Source organism: Larimichthys crocea, chromosome V, assembly GCF_000972845.2.
Source record: "Larimichthys crocea isolate SSNF chromosome V, L_crocea_2.0, whole genome shotgun sequence".
In the NCBI taxonomy this organism is placed as follows: Eukaryota; Metazoa; Chordata; class Actinopteri; family Sciaenidae; genus Larimichthys; species Larimichthys crocea.
Window position 1 is genome coordinate 4941489 of NC_040015.1, and position 23229 is coordinate 4964717.

General features: G+C 38.6%; 1 protein-coding gene across 1 annotated transcript in view; it reads right to left on the bottom strand.

Moving 5' to 3' along the window:
* Positions 1 to 9040: 9040 nt before the first annotated feature.
* The window catches only part of gabrb1 (gamma-aminobutyric acid type A receptor subunit beta1), a 56113-nt gene continuing 41924 nt past the window's right edge, over positions 9041 to 23229 (bottom strand). Inside the window, exons 5-9 of the mRNA XM_019265283.2 lie at positions 20495 to 20577; positions 14691 to 14834; positions 11902 to 12054; positions 9862 to 10115; positions 9041 to 9501 (exon numbers count right to left, since the gene is read on the bottom strand). Coding sequence (XP_019120828.1) covers positions 9160 to 9501; positions 9862 to 10115; positions 11902 to 12054; positions 14691 to 14834; positions 20495 to 20577 — 976 coding nt within the window. The 3' untranslated portion in view covers positions 9041 to 9159. The remainder of the gene's footprint in view (positions 9502 to 9861; positions 10116 to 11901; positions 12055 to 14690; positions 14835 to 20494; positions 20578 to 23229) is intronic.

A 23229-nucleotide genomic window follows, 5' to 3' on the forward strand; every position in this document is an offset into this window, starting at 1 on the left:
GCCAAACATCCAGCCACCATCCTGGCTCCATTGGTTGCCAAGACTCACCATATCCACAACTCTTTGTAAACAAGGATTGGGTCTGAAATCGGACACAGATGAAACCATGGTGTCTTACAATGTGACCTCACTGTTCACATGTATTACTACTATGGAGGCAGTGGAAACGGTGAAGCACAGATTACTACAGGACAGCACTTTACACACCAGAACCAACCTCAGTCCAAATAATATTTGCAGCCTGCTGAACCTCTGTCTTAATACCACCTACGGTATTGCTAGTACAAGGCATTCTACAGGCAGAAGCATGGCTGTGCCATGGGCTCACCCATATCACCTCTTGTGGCCAACATCTACATGGAAGATGTGGAGAACAAAGTTCTGAACAAAGCCACTAGATCAGATATGTGGATGATACATGGGTCAAGATCTTCTACCAGGAGATCCATGCTTTCAAAGAACATCAGCTCAGTGGACAGAAACATCAAGTACACATACCTGCCTTTCTTGCACTGTGATGTACACATTAATGAAGACAGGAGCCTCCACTTTACAGGAAACCCACACACAGACCAGTACTTACTCTTTGATTTTCACCACCTACTAGAAGACAAGCTAGGTGTTATCAGTGTACAATCCTGCCTAGGCTAAATACTTTGGATTTCCCCACCAGTCAGTCAGAACTGAAGAAGGTTTGTGGATGAGAGGTGAAATGGATCCTTCTTGAAGATCTGGACGACTGAGAACCTCCACAAATGATCTCACCTAATGTATCAAAATGAAAATGCTTGTACTTGTACTTGTGCTTGTATCTCTAAAAAAAAATAATAATATTTTTTTCGAGGAAATACTAATTATAAGACTGGTTGTGCCTGTGTGGAGCTGCTAAGACAAAGTGTCTTTTCACGGTGTAGACAATCTGATAAATCGGCTGCCTGATATTATCAGCTGATATTAGCTTATCACACTATTGGTATATATGTTGGTAAATAAGTTGTTAGTAAAGTTAAAATGCTAAAGAGGTGCAAACAGTGAATCTATTTCTGAACATATTATGTTTGTCCACCAGAGGACACTGAGGATGGATGTCTGGCAAGTTACAAGACAAAGACCCAGGTTCCCTGTGGAAATTAGTTTGGAATTACAATTTTGATATTAGTTTTAATTATGCATTTCTTAGTATTACATGGACTACTGAAGCACAATATTAACTTAAGGCATTATCTGCATCATTACCTCATCTTGGAGTCTCGTCTTGTAGAGAGGCAATGAGTTCCAACGTAGTTTTAAGGCCTTAAATTATTTCTGTATGTTTGCTTCATTTTACAGAGTAAATTGTTTATTCAAGCCCACATTTATCATCATTTAGCGTTTATCCAAAGCGACTTACAAAAAAGAAACAGTGAGACATGGACATGTTAGTGCAACAATAAGTACTACTCAAGTGACAGTCGTTGGTGTCGCTTAGAAAATTACATTTTTTCAAAATTAAAGCAATTTTTTTGTCCATAAAAACAACATAAAATTGATCAGAAATACATTTATTTGTAAAAAAAAAAAAAAAGAAGAAGAAGAAGAAGAAAAAAAATAAATAAAAATGACTATTGTCGCTGTCTACATAGGTGTACAGAGGTCCATGTCTCACAGGTCCCTAACTGGTAGCTTCATTAAATAGTACCTGCAAAACACCAACGTCAACATCAACAGTGAAGAGGCGACTCAGGGATACTGGCCTTCTAGGCAGAGTGGCAAAGAAAAAGCCATATCTCAGACTGGCCAATAAAAGGAAAAGATTAAGATTGGAAAAAAGTGTTGTGGACAGATGAATCCAATTTTGATGTGTTTGGATCACAAAGAAGAACATTTGTGAGATGCAGAACAAATGAAAAGCTGCTGGAGAAATGCTTGATGTGATCTGTCAAGCACGATGGAGGTAATGTGATGGTCCCCTACAACAGGACAATGACCCAAAACACAGCTCAGTTTGGAGCAAGAACTATCTAGGGAAGAAGCAGTCAGCTGGTGTTCTGTCTGTAATGGAGTGGCCAGCACAGTCACCAGATCTCAACCCTATTGAGCAGTTGTGGGAGCAGCTTACATATGGTACGTAAGAAGGGCCATTCAAGTCAATTCAACTTGTGGTACGTTCTTCAGGAAGCATAGGAGGGCATCTCTTCAGGTTACCTTTTGCAAATTGACAAGTGGAATGAAAAAAGTTGTGCAAGGCGGTAATTGCTACAAATGGAGGATTCTTTGATTAAAGTTTGAAGGAAACAATTATTTCAAGTAAAAATAAATATTTCTAACTTTGTCAATGGCTATATATATATATATATATATACACACACTATATTATATTCATATATGTTATACATATTCAAACTGTATGTTTTCATGGAAAACATGGAATTTTCTGTGACCCCAAACTTTTGAACGGTAGTGTAGGTAGGAGGGAGGCTTTTTGTAAAATTCACTATTTTGATTCAAAAATGTGGTGCGACCACCGTCTGTACATGTGTGGAGATGACTCAATACGACTTTTATCAAGACAATGGAGCGCACACATACTGTGGGTGAGCTGTGATCTGCTGTGTGGAAAAAAAGCAGACAGCCGACAGACAGTTGACAGACAGCCGACAAACAGCTAGCAGGTTTTTCTCTACTCACTTGTCCCATAATCCTCCCCTGCAGCTCAGCTGGGAATGAGAGAAATCTTCACATCAATTCGATTCGATTTTATTTCGATAGCGAAATCATAACTGAGTTATCTCAGGACAATTTTCATATAGAGGAAGATTGAGATGTACCTTTTATAATATTATTTACAGAGATCCAACAATTCCAAAATGTAAATTGCAAGTAGGAATCTTTGAATGGAGGGTCAGAGCAACTGATACCAGTTGCAGTGCTCATAAAGGCATGTCAGCATTGACTTAAGACAGATTTGAAAGTATGTGACCCTAACCTTTAAAGGTCCAGGATTAGCATAAATGTGATGTAATAACTATGTTTTCATTACTGTATAATCACCTGCACCTTCACACTAGATAGGAAAGGGTGAGGTGAGGGGTACTTTGTTGGATGGACCTTTAAAGAGAGAGTTGTCACCCCTATGAGCAGCAAAGCAGCCATGTTTTGGGTAAAAGAAGAAATAGATGAGAAGAAGAATAATTAAATGTGAGAGAAGGCAGAGAGGTCACAGCATGCTGAAGTTTGTGTCCAGGCTGTGGCCTTCGAGTCGATTAGACGGCCCGCTGTCTGATTAATAATGAGAACGGGCACAACTGCCGACAGACACTGATGCTAAATGTGCTAATGGGATCCGTCTTCACTCCGGAGCTTCACGTTAATCATGAGAATGAGCGCTGCTGCTGTCAGCCGCAGACATGCTAACTGGACTAATGGCATTCTCCTCCAGCCACTGCACTTCAGTCCCTATAAAGACAATGGCTCTTCAAGTCTGCAGCGTACAGCTGGATAGAAAAGAGGCCGAGTCAGCACTGCTCTGAATCACAGCTGGTAGAAGAAGAATTAGAAAGAAGAAGAACAATTAGAAGCTGCTGCATTTGTGCATTCTTTCTGTTCTGTTGTAAGATACAGGGGAAAATATGGTGCAACTTCATATCTTATGACAAATGTGCAGAATGCAGTCCTTCATTGTATTTCAATGTTAAACGTCACTTATTGCTTAGTTAATATGATAAAAATCATTTTCTTAAACTCTCTTTCTAATAAGTGGCCCATACTGTAAAGCAGTCACTGTTTATGTCTCATTAGCTCGACTCGTCCCGTGCCTCATTTGCTGTGAAACAGGAGTTATGCTGACATAGTGTGTTTTTAGGTTAAACTGATCCAGCACATTTGGGATGAAAAAAAAATCTCATTAGCTTGTTGGCTTTTCATGTGGACCATACACTAGAAAACTTTGAAAATACTTTATTATTATAGATTTTAGACAGTGTGTCTACAGTCACAGGGTTTTAAGAAGACTACAACTACATCCATGTCCCATCATGCACCTGGTGGAGGTTTACAAGAAGAATGACTGTTAAAGAATGGAGCAGAAACAAGCAGCTGTCCTTGTGAGAGCGTTTTCAAGGTCTGCAGTCATTTCTGTTCTTTTTTTTTTTACTTCTCCACTCGATCGGGATACAAATGTGAGGACACTCACTCCACAACTCCACCACCTTCTCCTCCTTTCCTACAGTCCAAGAGAACCTCTGATAATGTTAAACATGTTTGATTTTATCAGAACATCAAGACGAGAAAAAGAGTTTTCTGACCACCTTACACCAAACAATCAAGAGGACAGGAGCGTGCAGCAACATTCAGGATTTCCTTTTAGCTCAGATCGGATAAAACTACATTTATTTAACTCTTAGTCCTATTTTTCTTACCCCTTCATTCCTATCCATTTGGTATCTGCACATATTTTATCAATTACTTATTGATCTATTCACCCTGCACAACATTTTTCATTTGCAACCTCTGCGGCTGTGGAGTGAAGCCTATGCAAAAGTGTCAAACACTGCAGTTCCTCAAACGTCCACTTGAGGCTGACTACACAACATGTCTACCTCCATCAGCCCCCATGATCCCTTACTTACTTCACAGCAGAAATAAACATGTTTACAGCCCGGTACAAATTGGTCATTTCCTCTTTCAGGACAACTGTACTGAGGGTACATTTTTATAGAACTCACCTGTTCAATCTATATTAAGACTTAAAGTTTGCAGGCTTCATACAGCCCACCTCAGCTCCACATCTATGCTCTTTCTAGATTAGCTGGGTGGCGGCAGGGGCATGACTGCCAAGATGGCAGCGACCAGAGCCAAAACACTGAGCTTCACGGCTCTTCAGAACCCTGTGGATACGTTGTCCATGTTATATACAGTCAATGCTTACATCTCACACTTTAGTCCTTGCTGCAGTACCTGGATAGACAGAACTGTCATCTCCATGTTTATATTTGTCCAGCCGAGCAACAGTAACTAAGGGTGGCAGGACTTGGTAAATTGGTGAATTATCAACCCCATCCCCCATCCTCTGTGTGTTTATTAGATATGAGGAACAACAAAAAAAATTTAAAACAAAACATAAACACAAACATACTTAGATATATTCTGATACATAGTTTCTGATAAGCCAGCAAAAATACACTTTATATGTAGTTGGTAGAGATGTCAGCAATTTTATTTAACTCTATTCTTTGAAGTCTCTATAAGTTGACACAAATAAATTGTATTTTGTGTTTTCTCCCTCTCGCATGCATCCATATGCTCCCACTCGCTCTCTTTTCTCACACACAAACATCCATACAACCATTCCTGCATTGGTGTCTTGTGTTAGCCTGTAAACAAGCTGAAAGACACCCATACACACACACGCAAACACACCCACAAACCATTCTGCTTGAGAGCACATATAGAGCATGAGAGAAAAATTGTACAGTAATTTTACACAATAAGAGTCCAGCACATGTCTTCACCCTCCATTCCCCTGTGGGCAAACCAGTTGTTCAAGGCTTCCATTAGCTTGTTTGTCCTCAGAAAACATGTGTCCATCTGCTCCAGGTCCTTTGTTGTGAAGAAAGCCAAGTTGTTTTATTTTTCATTTTTTTATGTTTTTTTTTTTTTATCTCCTGTCCGTCCGCACTGCTCTGCCCAGAAACAGCAACACTGACAGCATGATGTCCAGCCTCGCAGGAGATCTTTGTTTTTTCAGCATTGAATTCAAAAGATTGTCATCGTAATGCTGGAATGTCTTACTACAATCTACGCTTAGATAATGGTACTGTACTTTAGAGCTTCAGAAAAGATCTTAAAGAGTCCCACTTCTGTTTCTGGTTCTCCTTGTTCTTCTTAATCTAAAAAAGTACAAGATGATTTGTTTTAAATTCTACTCACTAGATAGAAGTTAAGTTAAACCCTGTGAAAATATTGAGATTCTTGGTAAAGGCACAATATTCAGCCATGAGGAAAGAGCACACTGCTACTATTGTGTCCTGTCTGGTTTTGCTGTTTGTTGTTTTTTTGTTTAAAGCCCTGATAAGACAAGCAGTCCACATTTGCCAAACCATCAAATTGCCCATTAATATACTGCACCAGTTTGTCCACACCAGGGGAATCAGTTTGGTTTTGTATCTGATTATTTCTTCTTACTTTTGGCCACAGCTTCATTTATCAGTTATACTATCTGGGAAAGTGGCAACCTTGCTAAAGAAGGACAGGTTTCCAAAGGCTACCTTTGGGAAACACAAGTCAGTGTAATAGTTGGTTTACTTACAGCCTGTCTGATCATCTGATTGTTTCTTGACCCATCTTAGTTTGTCGCTGTGTTCCCAGATTCCAGAAATTAACTAGCATAGCTGATAGAAATGATGGCCAGAGACCAACGTTGTAATAAACTAAAATGATCCTTTACTCAGCTGTCGATCTACTCTGAACATTCATATCAAACACACTCAGTGACCAAAATAGAAAGCCACAACCAAAGAAGTGATCCCTCTTTCAACATTTGCATTTGTCTCAGTACCAGCAGTCTAATCACTCAGTCTGCTTTATGGGTTTTATAAAAGCAGCAGGTTCAAATTTGAACAGAACACAAAGAAACCCCATAAGAATTGTTTGCTAAGACAGACCCTCTTAGGTCTACCAACATTCGTGAAATATGGGCGATATCAAGTGACTCTAGCCAGAACAAGGGATACAGAAACACACAATGTTGCTCTATTTACCTGTATGGGGGTGTGACAGCAGACAACCACGCAGGGTGCCTGTCCTGTCAATGAACTGTTTGGGCTAAAAACAGCTCAGTATCCATAGACAGTATGCCCATATTGGACGATTTTGCATCCTAAGCCCAATTTCAAGTTCAGTGTCAAATTGTAGAGCTTTGGGTGGTGGATGGGCATGGTTTCTGGACAACAAACCATCTGACACAGTTAGGTTAGTCACAGGGTTGGCTCAGAAACAGTGACGCACTCTGGAATGAATTTGAATCCAACCGAACCACCATGATGGCACAGTCAGTTTGTCGTTGACCAAAAATGGTTATAACTTTACATGCTTGGCAAGGGTTTAGCAGGTATCCAGGTAACTATCAGCTTACACTGGGTCACCTATAGATCAGCACTTCGATACCAACAGCAAATCATAATAATACTTTCCCACGGTAGGAAACTGGACACTTCAACAAAATAATGTTAATGTTCATGTCAAAGAATATCCTGGAATTGTTTGAGAAAGATGCATTTTGAATAACCTGGCCATGACAGGTGCTACTTTGGTTTCTTTAAGTCTAGCTTAATAAAGCTAACTTGTTTACTAACTGTTTTTCATGTAGCACAATATTGGGCATATTGATATTTAACAGCTCTGCAAATTCTGTGCATGGCAACTATGGAATGGTTAAGATTTTTTTTTTATGGCAAATGGCTAAGATTAGGGGAAGATCATGTTAGGGTTGATATAAAGGTGAATATTATTGCAGGTCTGTGACAGAACATACGCTTTATTCTGCATGAAAGTTAGACTTTCTACATGCCCATCCACATCTCTGATCTCTGAATGACTCCTGAACTTCCATCTTACTCTATACCATAAAGGACACACTACTTCCTTGGCACTGCACAAAGGTAAGGAACTGTCCAATATAGGGTCCAATATTTTCTAGGGTTGAGGTTAGACATCAAACTGCCTACCTAAATTTAGTAAGTTTGCTAATTGTAGGTTATAGCTGCTATTGTCCCTGTCATCACCATTAGTTTGTCTTAAAAAATGTGTTTTGAATCGAACGTTGTATTGGAGCTGTGGAAAATTCAAACTTGGGTCCACTGATCTCTAGCCCTGACAACACAACTAAAAGTCAATCCCCTGGAAGATAAATAAGATCAACACTGATTTCATACTCACCCTTTAAATTTAACACATTGAGGGGGATCGAGCTCTACACAACAGTTATTTACAGTAGAACTTAAGGTATTGGACAACCATGGTGTTTCAACACCAGTAGCATGTTTTATCAGGGCTTGAAATTTTTTATGTGATTTTGATAGTGTGGTGACATCATTGGTCATTCTTTACCTGATTTCTTTTAAAGAAAATTACATTATACATGCTCACATATATTGTGAGAATATCATAGGTATAAATTTGACTACGTTATTTTTGAGAAATTAGTGGACTTCCAATTAACATTGGTCTTCTACTTACCTTAAATGCAATGATTGTTCGAAAGCATACAGTATAATGATTATAATACAGTGTGGCTCAGTAGAGCCATGCAAAGCTTTCTTTTTTACAGAAATAAAAGGAAACTGAGTTTGGTTTACTGTGCATAAGGATTTCAACACAATGATATATACCACAAAAATTACCTCAGTCAGAGCATTGAGCTTAAACCAAATAAGGACTACCTTATTACGATGGAATACAACCAAACGTCTTCTGTTAATTAGCTGAATGAGCAATCACAAGATCGTGTAAAAACTGTTTTAGTTACCTACTTGTTTTGCACTGGGCTTCCTTTTCTTTTTTTCTTTTTTGACCTTATAATCAAATAAAAGTTGTGTTCCATTCACATGCAGAAAGTGAGATAACAGAAGGAAGAAAAAGATAGAACAAAGGAAACATCATTGCCCTTAATGTTGGAGTCACCAAGACTTTTTGGCAAGTTTTGACAAATACCGTACAATACCATACCTTTACTGTGTGTTTATTTCTGTAATATTTTTATCTATATCTAATTTTTATGGATGAGTACAGCAGAAGTGATAGGAGTTTTAATAAATTATACCTCTGTTTCATATATATATATATATAATATAGATATAATATATAGAATACACACACAAATCATACACATAGATTAGATATAGATAATATATATTAGATAGATAGATATATATATATATATATATATATATATATATATATATACACATACACATATATGTATATATAGAGATATAGATATATTTATATATTATATATTAAATTGTATTTACATTGAAAAGACATCCTGTACTACTCATTCCAAAACAGGATTTATACAAACTGACTGAACGCTCTTCTATTTCCATCACTGTACAAGACCTAGGTAGCTTTTCTGAGAAATCGTAAGCAGTTGTGCAGCCACACAGGCTTGATACTGCCACCCTAGTGGACATAGTAAAGCCAGTAGACCAAGTTGAAGAAGGTAAATGCGATTGGAAAGACGACACGGGACCATTTGTCTATGGCGTTGACATCCGTGAGGTCAGGGATCTTGACTTTGAGCTGCGAGGCCCTCCTCCGCAAGCGGCCCTTCTTGTTGCCCATTGGCCGGTCAAGGGCTGGTCGTCCGTACAGGTCTCGGCTGGTCATGGGCTTGCGGTACTGTATGCTGGCACTATCATAGGAGAACATTGTAGCCCGTGGGTCATTGAGAGCCCCCATCATATCTGCTCCACCCATCTCACTGGTTAGGTTGGTTAGGAGAATGTTTCCGTGAGGGTCAACCTGAGGAAGGAAATTATCAGATTCCTTTAAAATCATTTTCTACTCAAACCACAATTAGGTAGCAAAGGCTGCTTCTCTAACAACATGCAGTAAATTTCAGTGCACACCACATGACTGACAGCGAGCTGACTGCCATATCTATAACTGACATATGTTTTATGTTTGTGTAATTAGTCAATTTGTTTTTCTTATAGTAAGCGGGAAGTTTTGTGAATGAAACCTGCCTACAAATGGAGTAGAACAGGTAGCCTTATACTATAATCAGTAATATAACATTGACCATAGAACCTGACACACACACACTATTGGCTTGATAAAATGAACAAAACAGTATTAAACTTCTCAAAGGCCCTTTCCCACCTGCACTCTGTTGCTCTCCAGTCTGCTTTTATTCTCGTTGTTGGATTTGGCAGCCTTTTCTGCTACCTTCTTCTGCAGATGAGGACCTCGGCCAAAAAAGATGTAGTTGACAAAGGCGTACTCCAACAGGGCCAAAAAGACAAAGACAAAGCAACCCATGAGGTAAATGTCAATGGCTTTGACATATGGGATCTTGGGTAGTGTCTCCCTAAGGTGGGTATTGATGGTGGTCATGGTCAGTACAGTGGTTATACCTGCAGACAAAGTAGAGAGAGTGGGAGGGAAGGAACAGTTACTGTAGAGGGAGGTTTTGCGGAAGGACTGCATACTAAGGAGGCACCATGAAAAAGTAAATAAAGTCCATTAGCCCATACAACCCTGACATACAGTCTGTGGCTGTTAAACAGTGTTTAGGTGATCATTTAGTGTGACAGCTAGATGAAAAGTACACCCTGTCATGTAATATTGCTTAAGTGGACATAGTTGGACCTCGGATCCCCAGCTGTTGTGTTGTGCTTTTGTCAGTGAGGCCCAGCCATAGATGTATGTGGCAGCCCTTAGAATCACTCATAGACTCAAACAGGAAGCAATGTGCCGGTGGTGTCATAAGCAATAAAACATTTCACTGGATACAAAATGACCCCCAAATTACAAACCCCACCGGCTCCACCGCAGTACAGTTCAGAAGTGTCCCAGGCTCTATGTGAAATACGTGGCTGTTCTATTTTTGACGGGTTCCGTGAGCAGAAGCATATTAAGAAGTAGGGTTTGAAGTCGCACGCAGGACGGACCAAAACAGCGTTGCAGCCACGACGTGACAGAGATGTGCCCAATGGGATTCCAGGGCATGCCCCAAGGTGCACGATAAGTCATCAACAAGCTTTTATTGTTTATCATCAATGACTTTTTTGTCCTTGTTGATCCAGATACTAGTGTGTGGCATATAGCTCCAGATGTGATAAAAAACAGTTAAACAATCCCTATTACAATCAGTAATAAGGGTGAAAAACAACATGTTCATGTTAAGAATGTTAGTTTAGCATATTAATAAGTAGTGCTGTCAAAATTAACGCGTTAATTTTGTCGATTAATTTGAAAGAATTAACGCGCTAAAAAAAATTAACGCAATTAACGCGGTTTTGTTTACTTCCGGTGGCGGCCGCCATTTTGGATGTGGCAAAGTAGAGCTTTGTTTCCCAGATATATTAGTGTGTTTGCGAATGGATGTATAAGAGGCATTAACTTAAAGCCCTCACGGAGACTGCGCCCTGCGCGGTCGCCCACATTGCCCATAGCTAAAACCGGCCCTGCTTGTTTTAGTTTACGGGCAGATCTGCCACATCCAATATGGCGGACAAGGTAACGTATCGCAGCACCGGACCAACCCGCTCAATGAGGCGTCTATGTACATGTCTATGATCTATCCTAACTAAAGGAGAGTCTATGGCGGAAAGATGGATAAGGACTGACTTTTAGGGGGAACATTTCATTTTAAAAAATTGCCCGACAGCTCGCTGGACAAAAACAAGGTAATTTGCACAGTTTGCAAATCCGAATTTAAATTCCACAGAAGTAACACGACTTTAACATATCACCAAAACACCCAGTCTACACTACAGGAGTGTGGCACTGGTCAGTATATTTCCTCATTCTGGCTTTTTTTCTGTTTGCACTGTGCATATGTGCACCTTAAGCCAATAAAATGAATGAATTTAAATATACTTTCTCTGTGTTTATTCTACATTAATTTGATCATTTTACATAAATAAATATTCATTATAAGCTTCTGTCTCAGAAAATTTATTGATATATTTATTGACAGATTAATCGCGATTAATTACAGAAATTTTTGCGATTAATTAGTTAATTTTTTTTAATCGATTGACAGCCCTATTAATAAGCTAACATTTACAGCTGAGGCTGATGTGCATAAACAAACACACAAACCATATAGAGTTATGCTCCTAACGTGACTGAAAACCATGGCACACAAACACAGCAAACATAATTGCTAATATGTAAAGAATTAAAGTCACTGACCTAAGGCCACTCTTGCAGCCGAGGCATCATAGTTGATCCAAAAGGAGACCCAGGACAGGATGGTAATCAGGGTGGAGGGCATGTAGGTTTGCAGGATGAAATAGCCAATGTTTCTCTTCAGCTTAAAGCTCAGAGACAGACGTGGATACGAACCTGTGACAGAAAAAGTACAGGATGGCTGAAGTGGGTGGGATGTGACTAAAATAAAACACAGGAAGCAGAAGGTGGATTTATACTGGGTTACTGGATGGGCTGACCTGGGTTTGTTTTCTGTAAACATGTCAACAGGAATAACTTGAGTCTCAGCCAACTCACAGCCTGGGAAAATATCTGAAGGAATGCCAGCCCTACTGACCTGTTCTGTGTTTGTTCTGTGGAAACCACAACCGAGGCGACAATTCTGCCAAATTCTGTAAATAGAGCCTGATGTATTTGTATAGCTCCAAATCATACCAGATGTTATGATGGCACTTTTCATATTGAGTATATAAATATTGATTAAATAAATATTCAGTTGGTTGCATCTGATCTGCACTAAACACTACATACTGGTCAGTTAACAAATAATCCTCTCTGACTGCGTCCTGTATTATTGATAAGGAAACAGGTTAAAACGATATTTACAGATATCATATAATGTTCTTTAATGTCTGAATTAAAGAATTTTGCATTCCTGTGCCAAGACTTCAACTTTTTTTCAGGTATGTTAACATCAGACAGAAAAAAAAAGCTTTTCCATCCCTAAAGAAGATCCAGAAGTGATGGAGGCCAAGTCACAAGGCATGGTGAAGCATGTTCAGGACATCCCTGATCATGACACTCCTGCAGCATTTCTCTGCTGTACATTTCACTTCCACCTCCATCTACAGTGTGCCATGTACAGAATGTGCCTGTAAATTATTAGTGGCTCAATATTGAGTGTGTTCATTGGTTTATTCAGGTTCTAGTGCACTCCAGCCATAAAATATTCTGGTGGTAAACGTTCATGCCTATATATAACCCAGACTGTACTGAGAATTGCTTGGGTTGTTATTTTGTAAAGGGGACACAATGCACAAAACTTTGTATTGAAGTAATTCAGGCAATTCTGCAGGGGACAATATGTTAAATTATCTCTGTCATGTATGAATCGTATTTAATATATTCCATTTCAGCTGAACAGCCTTTGTAAATATAAGGAGTGAACAAGATGGTATAGCACAGTAATAACATTATGCATCATCGGGGCATGTAATTAATGCAGATGTACAGTTTTTGTAACATCAGAACAAAATATGTTTATGCAGGATCAACCGTAGCCATTAAACTGGAGAGTGTACTTTCTAGAACAGCTAGATAAAGGATGCTCCTTTTCACCTGAGGCATTTCACTATATTCTCCACTTTGCACCAAAGCACACTCCTTCCTTGAAATGTATAGCAGTTAAGTACCATGTGATGGTCAAAGAACGATGAGCAGGGCGAATATTAATGCAGCCTAACACAGCAGTACAAACCATACTGCTATAAATGAGGTGGACCAAACATAAGAAAGATCTCAGTATTACACAATACTATTCAACAATACCGCAAACTGCAGACTCATAAAGCTGGATTATTCACTGTTTAACACATGACATTAGTGTGAAACCAACACAGGCGACATGGTTCTGGTTTTTAGGTTGAGATTCCGTTCAGTGTTGCTAGAAATGAAATTTTTTAACATTTTATCGGTGTTAAGTGTCACATTTTCTGTTACACAACAGCAAAGTAATGAAGTAAACACTATATAGTGTATAGAAGTTAATGAGAGAGACATCTAGTTTGTTGCTTACTTTTTTGAGAGTTGCACATAGACAATTAATCAGGATGTTTATGGATGTAGGACACTGACTGTCATGATTTACGAATCAACATCTTTTTTTTTCTTTTCAAAACATTTGAGTATTGATAGTCACAGGTTGAAAATATATCTCTGTTAACCCTGAAAGAAGAATCGACAATCAAAACGGTCAGTGTAACCCTCTGTACTGACAAGGGGTTGTTTAATTACATTACTACTAATTACTACTACTTTATTTTTAAATTTATTTTTTATTCTATTGCTTGTCTTAATGTCCAATGTTTTTCCTTGCCTCTGTAAAGCACTATGAATTGCCATGTGTACGAATTGTGCTATACAAATAAACTTGCCTTGCCTACCATCTGCAAAAAAACAAACCCATTTGTTTTCATTTGCAATCATTGTATAGAATAAACAATACAACATTTAGAGAGAGTCCATTTTCAAGTCAAACTTTACTGAAGAATCACAGGAGAGGGATGCTAAAGTGCGATAGAGCTGAAGAGTTTGATCTCACAATCAGAGCTGTATTACACTGATGCGGTCATGCAAAAGAGAGCTACAGCAGAAGTTTGCAGACTCAGAAACCGTGAAAGAATGCTGGCATCATTGATGAGGTCAAATCAAAATTACCGTGACATTGGCTATTAAAAATAGGCCTCTGTCTGACACTTTTACTAGGGTTGAAACTTTAGCTACAGATTTTGAAAGATGAAACACTGTTAGAAAAACTGAAATAAGCTGATGTCATCTCTATAGCAGTCAATGATTCCACAAACTAAGATATGTAGGTTAACAGCCCTGATGTACAGCAAGCAGGTCATTGTTGGTTTACAATGACCAGCATGCTTCACATTATCCCTTATGTAAATGATGCCATATTCAACATATCATACAAATGATAGCACAGCCAATGACAATAAAATCCACAGGTTAAAAGCATTAAACTCATACTGTGTGACTGTTACCTGTGGCAAACACAGCTTTCTTGGAGAGGGTTTGGTAGTCTATGATGGAGAACTGGGGCAGTTCGATGTTCTCCACCCCGGTCACTGAGCCTCTGTTGCTACCTCCTTGCCAGTAGAACTCAATGTCATCAGTGGTGTATCCGTCTGAGAGGGCAGGAGAACACAACAGGTTAAACCTCAGCGAGCATGTATGTATGTATGTAGGTTTGTATGTGAGCAGAGTGCCATCACAAATTGATAGTTATGGTCAGTTACTAATGAATATAAAGTATGACTTAATTAATGTTATTATTTGATTTTCACAGAAAATATAATATATTATTAACAGAACAGACAGATTTCTTGGGATCTTGCAGTGGAAAATATTGAGACTAAACTCATTTGAATGCTGTGCACAAACCTAGCGTGTAAATCCTACTGTAATACTAGTCCAACTCAAGACACTCAGCAATTTTATAATAATCATTATAATAATAGTTTTTATAAATAAAACAGTGTGGAATAAAAAAACAAAAAACAGGGATAGAACAATAGATTTACAGTAGCCATCATGCCAAGGTCTGAGCAGTGATTTGCAAGCAGTTAAGGTGAGTTTGCTTTACTTAAGTTAGGTCAGGTCTGGAGTTCCACAGTTGTCAGGCTCTATCAAAACAGAGTTTCAGTCTAACACAAGGAGTGCTTGAAGCGGCTAAGCTAAGTTACAAGTAAAACTTTAATGAAGGTAGAAGCAAGATTGTGTAGAGGTTTATTTAATACAACTCTTAACCAAACAGTTGTGAAAAACTGATCTGTTTTACGATGCACAATCACTTTCAGTTGTGTTGTATTACTATTTTCTAACATTAATTAATGAATGCCTCTCTACTCATCTAACCCTGATCAAAGCCAAGACTGTTAGCCCACGTACACACAGGTAGAATGTCCACAATGCCCTGCTGTGCTTTTTCCCATACACTCATTCATGCTGTTGTCTTGAAGAGAACTTCTTACATTTGAAGGTACGTAAGGCATTATGACGTCTTCATGATGTATGTGAATCTATGATTCAAATAGTCACCTTAAAAACTTGAATTATTTCTAATATGAGAAACAGCACTTGTCTCTGTGTCTCACATGTTCTCTTTTCAGGTAGTCAGAAAAATCCAGATGAGTACAGAGAGTTCTTCTTAGCGGCATATCCAGGGTGGTTGAATTGAATTCCTAAAAAATTTCTTGAACAACAAGTTACCAACTAATCCCCTTCCCTTTTCCCAATGATGGATTGTGTAGAATTTTAAAATGATTTCTTCCTTTGCGTCACAAAGTGGAAAGTTCCTCCTGCGTTAATGAATTGATTTATATTGGTTTGGTCCTCAGAGTTGTGGTAGACCAATACTGTTGAGAAACTAGTTGATATATTCTTGACTTGGGTCTATTACTGTTGAGAATAGATTGCTGTAAAAAATATTTTTTATTTATTTCTTCAGGTGGGATTCCCCGTGTCCTTAATGATTACGGTTGTTTTTATTTGATTTACTTTAATTTTTACTTTAACTGACAGGTACTGTCAGGATTTATTGTTCTGGTGGAAATGTCTGTGTTTTTTGAATAGCTTGAAGAGTGACAGGAATGTGGGGAGAGAGAAATGGGGAATGACATGTAAAGAGCCACAGGTCGGATTTGAACCCTGGGCCTTGGCAAGGACTATGCCTTTGTACATGGGGCAGATGTTCTACCAACTGAGCTAAACAACACTCCAGGCATTTCTTATTCATAATTTGATTTAGTTGAAATGTCTATTTTTACCTATTCTGAGTTTCCTCTGTTGTTACTTGCATTGATGTTTCAAGGTAATGTTTCTTTAATTATTTTTTCTCTTACCCAAAGAAGAGTTGGAGATGACTTTGTGGAATGTAACCTCATTTAATTCTATAAAGGATGCCCACTTTCTTTAAATATAACCTATAATTAAGGATAAACAATAATGAGGTATGAGGTGGATCCTTTAGTCTTAAATATTAGATATTATTCAGTTGCTGAACTGTTGTCAGTATCTGTGGTGAAGTGGTGAAGAAGAATGAGTATTCTTTAGCAGTTGGATGTTACACCATGGGCACATCCAGAAATAATGCTAAAGGGGTACGAATGAAAAAGGGCTGATCAAAACAAGAATTATAACAGTAAAATCTTGGTCCAGAACGAGACCTAAAATCATTTAGACAGAAAATTTCATAACTATGTCCTCTAGAAAAAAATAATTTAGAAACAATAAATGATTGTTAAATCATTAGCGGTAGACTGATAAAGCAGAAAGTAGGCTTCACATTTTCTGCTGTACATCTTCCAGCTTCCCATGGGCTGGACTGGAGCAACTATATAGCCTTCCCGTTACTTTTTCTACAGTTCTCTGGGCTATGTCTACAGCCTGAACCAGGGTGAAACAAGCCTCTGCTGCCCTTTCAGTAATTAGACCAATTTAATTGGGCCAGCTAGTCTCTGTCTTCAGATTCCCCATCTTATCTGAAGGCAGCTGCAGGATTTCAGAGTATTAACTACTTCTCATTACTGGAGGGGCTTCATTATGATTTTGCTGTCTGTTTTTCTTTTCTTGTCCAGTTAATGTATGTGAGAAGACCTACAAATTTTACATAAGAGATTATTTTAAAATATGACAGAGCACTTGCAGAAATTCTCCATTAATCATTAACGTGTTATTTCAAATATATCTACTCATTGGCATAGTCTGATGATGTCCAGCTATACAGCTCCACTGAATCATCACCACTTCAACTCATTCCACCTGGACCAAATTCCTCACTGAAATTAAACTTCCTCAAACTGAACTGTGACGAATCAAGCATGATCATCACTGGTCCCAAATCCAATCCCTCACCAAGACTGCTCACAACTTCCGCCTACTATCAATAACTCCCCTCTCTGTCCCTACTAATACTGTTGCTGTGTATCTTTGTCTCTCTCCTTGTCTTTATATCCTGCCCTCTCGCCCGTCTATTCAACCTGCGACACAAAGACAGAAACTGCTTTATGTATTTCATTAAACACAAAAGTCTAATTAGGGCAATCAGCTGCATTTGAGGTTCATCTGTGGAGCTAACAAACTGCACTCATGATACTGATACTGTGCTAGTTTTATATTTCTTGTAAGTTGTTTCTTGTAATTAGTGGTTTGTTGGAAAAATGTCAAAGCTTCTGCCTCTTAAAGGAAGTTTTGACTTGCCACTGTTGTTAGGTGTTTGGTGAAAATTGTTGGGTCTATGTGAATAATATTATAAACATTACTGACTGATTGACTTACATTAAGTGTGACAGCTGTCAATGGTCCTCCAGTGAGTACCAAACAACAGGTCGTAGATCACTTGAACATTTATTTTATTTTTTTAAGATATATATATTTTTTTGCCTTTTATGCCTTTATTGATAGTACAGCTGAAGATAGACAGGAAGCAGGGGGCACAGAGAGAGGGGGAATGACACGCAGTAAATGGCCATCTGATGCGGGATTCGAACTAGGGGCCAGCTACAGCGAGGACTGTAGCCTCCACACATGGGGCGGCCGCTTAACTCACTAAGCCACCGACCGCCCATCACTTGAACGTTTGTATCTGAAATATTCAGTCTCAGTCCTCTGAGTTCTGTTTGCTGAAGCACTATTAAATCCATGAACGGTGATCTCTTAATCTGTAGGAAAGGGTAAATCTATGCCAAATAATTCCAGAACTATGATAACTATAGTAACATGTCTGTAACAACAGATATTTGTGTATGAATGCATAATTATGGGGTGCTGAATACTTTCTTGACATTTGAGAAATTCATGTGAATGTCATTGATAACAACATGTATTTATGTAAATGTTTTATATAAATTCCTTTGTAACTATCCAAAGCAGTAATAGTTATATGTTAATATGCAATCCAATCTGGACCAACAGGTTAATGTTATAATATAACCAGATTATTATTTTAAGAAATTATTTCACCTTATGTAAAATATGTTTTATTGCTGCCTCTATCTATGTCAATGTATTACTCAGCTTCCTCCTGTCCAAACTGACTGCCATGCACTGTTGTTAATACACTGACTACTGCCATGTCAAATAACCCAAAGTATCCCACAAAACACGAGTTTTGGTCATAGTACACTTAAATATTAAATTGTAATGTGAAATGTATTAAAGTAAAGATAACATCCTGTGCATGGCAAAATGACAGAGCCTGGAGGCCTGTATGCAGGTCTTTACAGCTTCACTGTTTAACAGGGTCACTATCTGCTCCATTAAGAAAAATCTCTCGGTCTGATTGTTTTCAATGGGCTCCTCTGCCATCTGTCCCTCGAGGTGATCAATCAGGATACTCTGCACGTCAAAACATACACAAAGGAAGCTGTATGTTTGCCTCTTTCACCAGAGGCATCAGTCTTGCTATATGCTGTGGAGAAACTCGGACCAGCTTAGCTCAGGCTGTCCTTGTTGGAAAAAAAAAAATCCACAGAATGGTTTGAAGACCAACAGAGAAATGAAATAACTGTTATCTTCAGAGAAGCATTTGGGTTATCAGAGCACCAGTCATTCCCAAATCAGTTTTTGAGCACCATCAAGGGGGATAAAAAAAGACTGGTGAAACCAAAGGTGACCTCCAACTTCCCCAGCAGTGGTAAAGGGGTTTTCTCTTTTTGTTTGCACATCATGGCAGGAATGGAACTTTCAGCAGAGCTGAGCATGTTAGGGCATACCTTTGTGTGATAGATTCCAACTCTGATTTCAGTTCTAACTAAAAAAATAAATAATCATAATTATACACAACCAAGGACCACAGTAGTCCACAGTCCTTCAGTTTCTACACATCTTGGGCAGCAACTCACCCACCATCTATCCACTATTGCACATGGGACAAAACACACCAGAACCTGGTGTCTACTGATTTGTACAGTCTACTGATTTGTACAGCCTTTTGTAACCATGGCTATTTAAGTATTTCCTACTGTACTTGTGACTCTCACAAGTACTAAAAAACTTAAACAAAAGATAACTTAAAAGATATCTGAGAAGCACCATGGCACAAGAAATATTGTTGGGGCAAGTATTGAAAATAATAAATGTGCTCACTTTCTGGAGCTCAAGTGGATTGTATGGGAATTCGCTCATCGACATGTCAGGAGATGTGCGCCTTACTTGCTTACCTGTAACCCTGTAAGTAAACAGATACTCTAGTCCTATTACTAAGTTGAATGCATATTAGCAAGTGATGAAACCTTTGCTATGTTTGTTTGAAATAAAAAATAATTTGACCTTTAGAAAAAGGTTGTTCCAACAAGCAATAACCTCGAAAATTAAATTCTGCTCTTTGTGACACCAGCGAAGTTCATAAATACATCAGGGCTAGCAAAGTGCATCATGATCCGCTGATGGTCATCACAGTTTGATTTTCCTCTGTGGGTTGTCCATATAGCCTGATGATGTTTGACATCACCAAAACTGAATTAGTTTACATATGACTCCATGTTAAGTCCTCTTCAGTCAGTCATAACAGAAAGAGGATGTGGCTATATTTGTTACCTGAGGCAAAACTATGTGTTTGGGTGATGTATTGATATTGCCAATAATTGTGGTTTTTACTCTCTTGTTAAATACTTGTTTCCTTTCTCACTTTGTGCGCTTTTGTACAGTTTTTTAGTTTTTTTTGGAGAATATCGTTAGTGTGAATTATTTTGACCTTGATAATCGCTTAGTAAAAATCTGATTTTGTCTCAGTCTTAGTTGGGGCTGTGACATTCATGCACACACATGTTCACTCAGTGCTACTTACAGCTCTCGATCTCCAAGGTGCAGTTTTGCTCGTCCAGCGGGTATCTGCGCAGGTCCATCATACAGGCAGCTGTCGTGGTGATCCTAAAAGAAGAAAAAAACAAAACCCATCATGAGCTCTAATGCACTGTGTAGCTACATTAGTGCACTTCCTCATTTATATGCACAAATGGGCAATTTAGTCCACACCATAACGCGTCCGGCATTCACGTTTCATAAGAGGGGAACATTTCATTCTCTGATGCCCGGGGGAAAACACTCGACTTTATAAAAGAATAAATGAAAAAATACAGTTTACCGCTAACACTCACGTTGAATCCTGCAGTACACTTCCTACCTTCTCAAACTTCAATCACACAAATCCTTTTACATCTCGACTGGAACTGAACTATCTGTTTCTTTCCCATAATTGCCTTTGCACTGCAGAAGTCACGACTGCAGAGGAGAAAATCCTTGTGTTCAATCTTAATTACAACTATGAGTAATTAAGAATTAACACTAAAATCCAGGCAATCGGGTGAAACCCGTGACTTCCCCCCTTTGAAGTCTTACATCTGAAGGAGGAAGCGCTTCGGTTTCACAGTTTAGGAGAGAATTAGAGATTGAGTCATTTTGTTTTTTTAATTTCTGAGTACTGTGCTGATGAGAAAACAGTTCTTGGCGAGAGCGAGAGAGGCCGTGGTAGTTCAGTGTGCCAGCATCATTCATTTGGCCTCCTGAAACAAAAGCAAGCTTTGGTTACAGCCTCGTGCTGCTGCTTATGGGTCTGTTGTGCAGTGAAAGAGTCAGTCATCTTAATCATTCATTTAAAACAGCAAACACAATTAAGCCTCATCCTGGCTAACCACTAAAACCATTTAGGCATATAACATTTAATATGCTGTAATGGCAGAATATATTACAGGGGTTATGGACAGCAGTATTCTTGCTGGCACAGAGTTACAACCGTTCAGACTGCAAATCTGGCAACGATCCATGCACTCATATCATTTAGTAAAACGTACGCATGCTGTACCAATGTGAGTTCAGCAATACACTCAATGAGAAAGCATCAGATAAACTGTAAGCACTCATCTTATATGCTCAAAACTTTTAAAGTCAAAATTATCCATTCCAATTATCCATTTTTTATTAAGATCAACCACCATAGAAATGAACTTTCAGTTGTAAGTACAAAAGTGTTATGAGTCTGTAGGTAAGAAAGTGAGAAACTTTTCATTTCCCTTCAGAAACTGAAAAAAATTCATTCTAGATATTATATAAATATATTATCATAGCAACTTTGCTTCACACTCTCTATTTTTGCCCTGGTGATCCACGCCCCTCTGCAGTGGTTCTTTGCCCCTCACTTTGAGAACCACTGGACTAATGTTCATGTGAAATGTTGAAGAATGTACGTCAGATTACAGCCTGATTCTCTACAAGCGATGATGATCAAACCTCCTTTTTTCTTTGCACTCACACATACTTTACGTCCTTTTTTCCATGTAATTTAGCAAACTGTCAAACATGTGCTACTTTAGTGAAGCGATTATAAGAGATAACCCAACACCACTGCACAGGCACAAGTTAATTAATACAAATTTACATAAATTACATAAATAAAATACCCCTATTCCCAAACCATCTGGATCTTACCTGAGTGAGCTAAAACAAAAAAGGTGCTACTTTCTAATTCCACTACAATCAAGCTGCATTATGGAGTGATGGTAACTCGCTAAACCTCATTTTCTTGGTATTCATGTAATTAAGAAATCTCTTAGCTAGAAATGTCCTACTCAGGCTAGTCAGTAATGCTGTCAATTAGCATGTGAGTGGCACAGGACTTAATGTACTTTTCTTCCCATCTTTCTGGTCTTTAATGAGGCACAACAAGGATGAAGAAGCTAGTAGGTGAAGTACTTTAGCTGTGTTGTCGACCCAGTACCAGGTCCTCTAGGTATTATACACATTTCCCCAGCCACAACACATCATGGATCAATGAGCTCCAAACAAATCCATCAAACCGCTACCTGTTTAAATTGTACACATGCCCTCCCACTGGTCTACCTGGAAAGCAACACACACAAATCTTTCCAGGGCCACTAAAGGCAAACATGCATTGCTAACAGAACCGTTTCCCCAGTGGATGTTTGGGTGGTAGTTTGGTGCAACGTGTCCATGTTTAAAGCGAAAAAGGAGTCATTAGCTAGAAAGCTAAAAACAACAGAGTAGTGGCACTGCTGCCTTTTTTAAACAGAGTTCTGAAGGAATGAGTTAGCATTTTTGCACCTCTGGTTCCTTTGTCTTGAAATGAATGGGTTTTTAAGGGGTTTTTGGTTAAATGTCTGAAATAATGGCTGTAGTTAACATGACATTTTCACATTTTGTTTTATGGCATACAGTATGTCAGGAAATACCCAACTCCTGAATTTGGAGCTTTTACATGTCTTGAAAAAAGCTAAATGAGTCTACAGAGGTTTCCATGGACTCTGAACACTTAAAAGTTTAGTGGTGGCAGTGAAGTTTACAACCTAATGTTAGTTTTTACTCCTGGTGAGTACATATGTGAATATTATTTTTGTTTGTCACAGAGATTATTTTACGCGTTAATCCAAAGGAAAGAGGAACCAGGGAGATGCTAACTTCCAGGTTGGCCTACCAAAAAAAATGTCATCCCTGAAATATCGAGAATGAATTTCCACACTCACAGTTAGTGTGTGTGGGACAAGGTATGGTAATGTACAACACATTGTG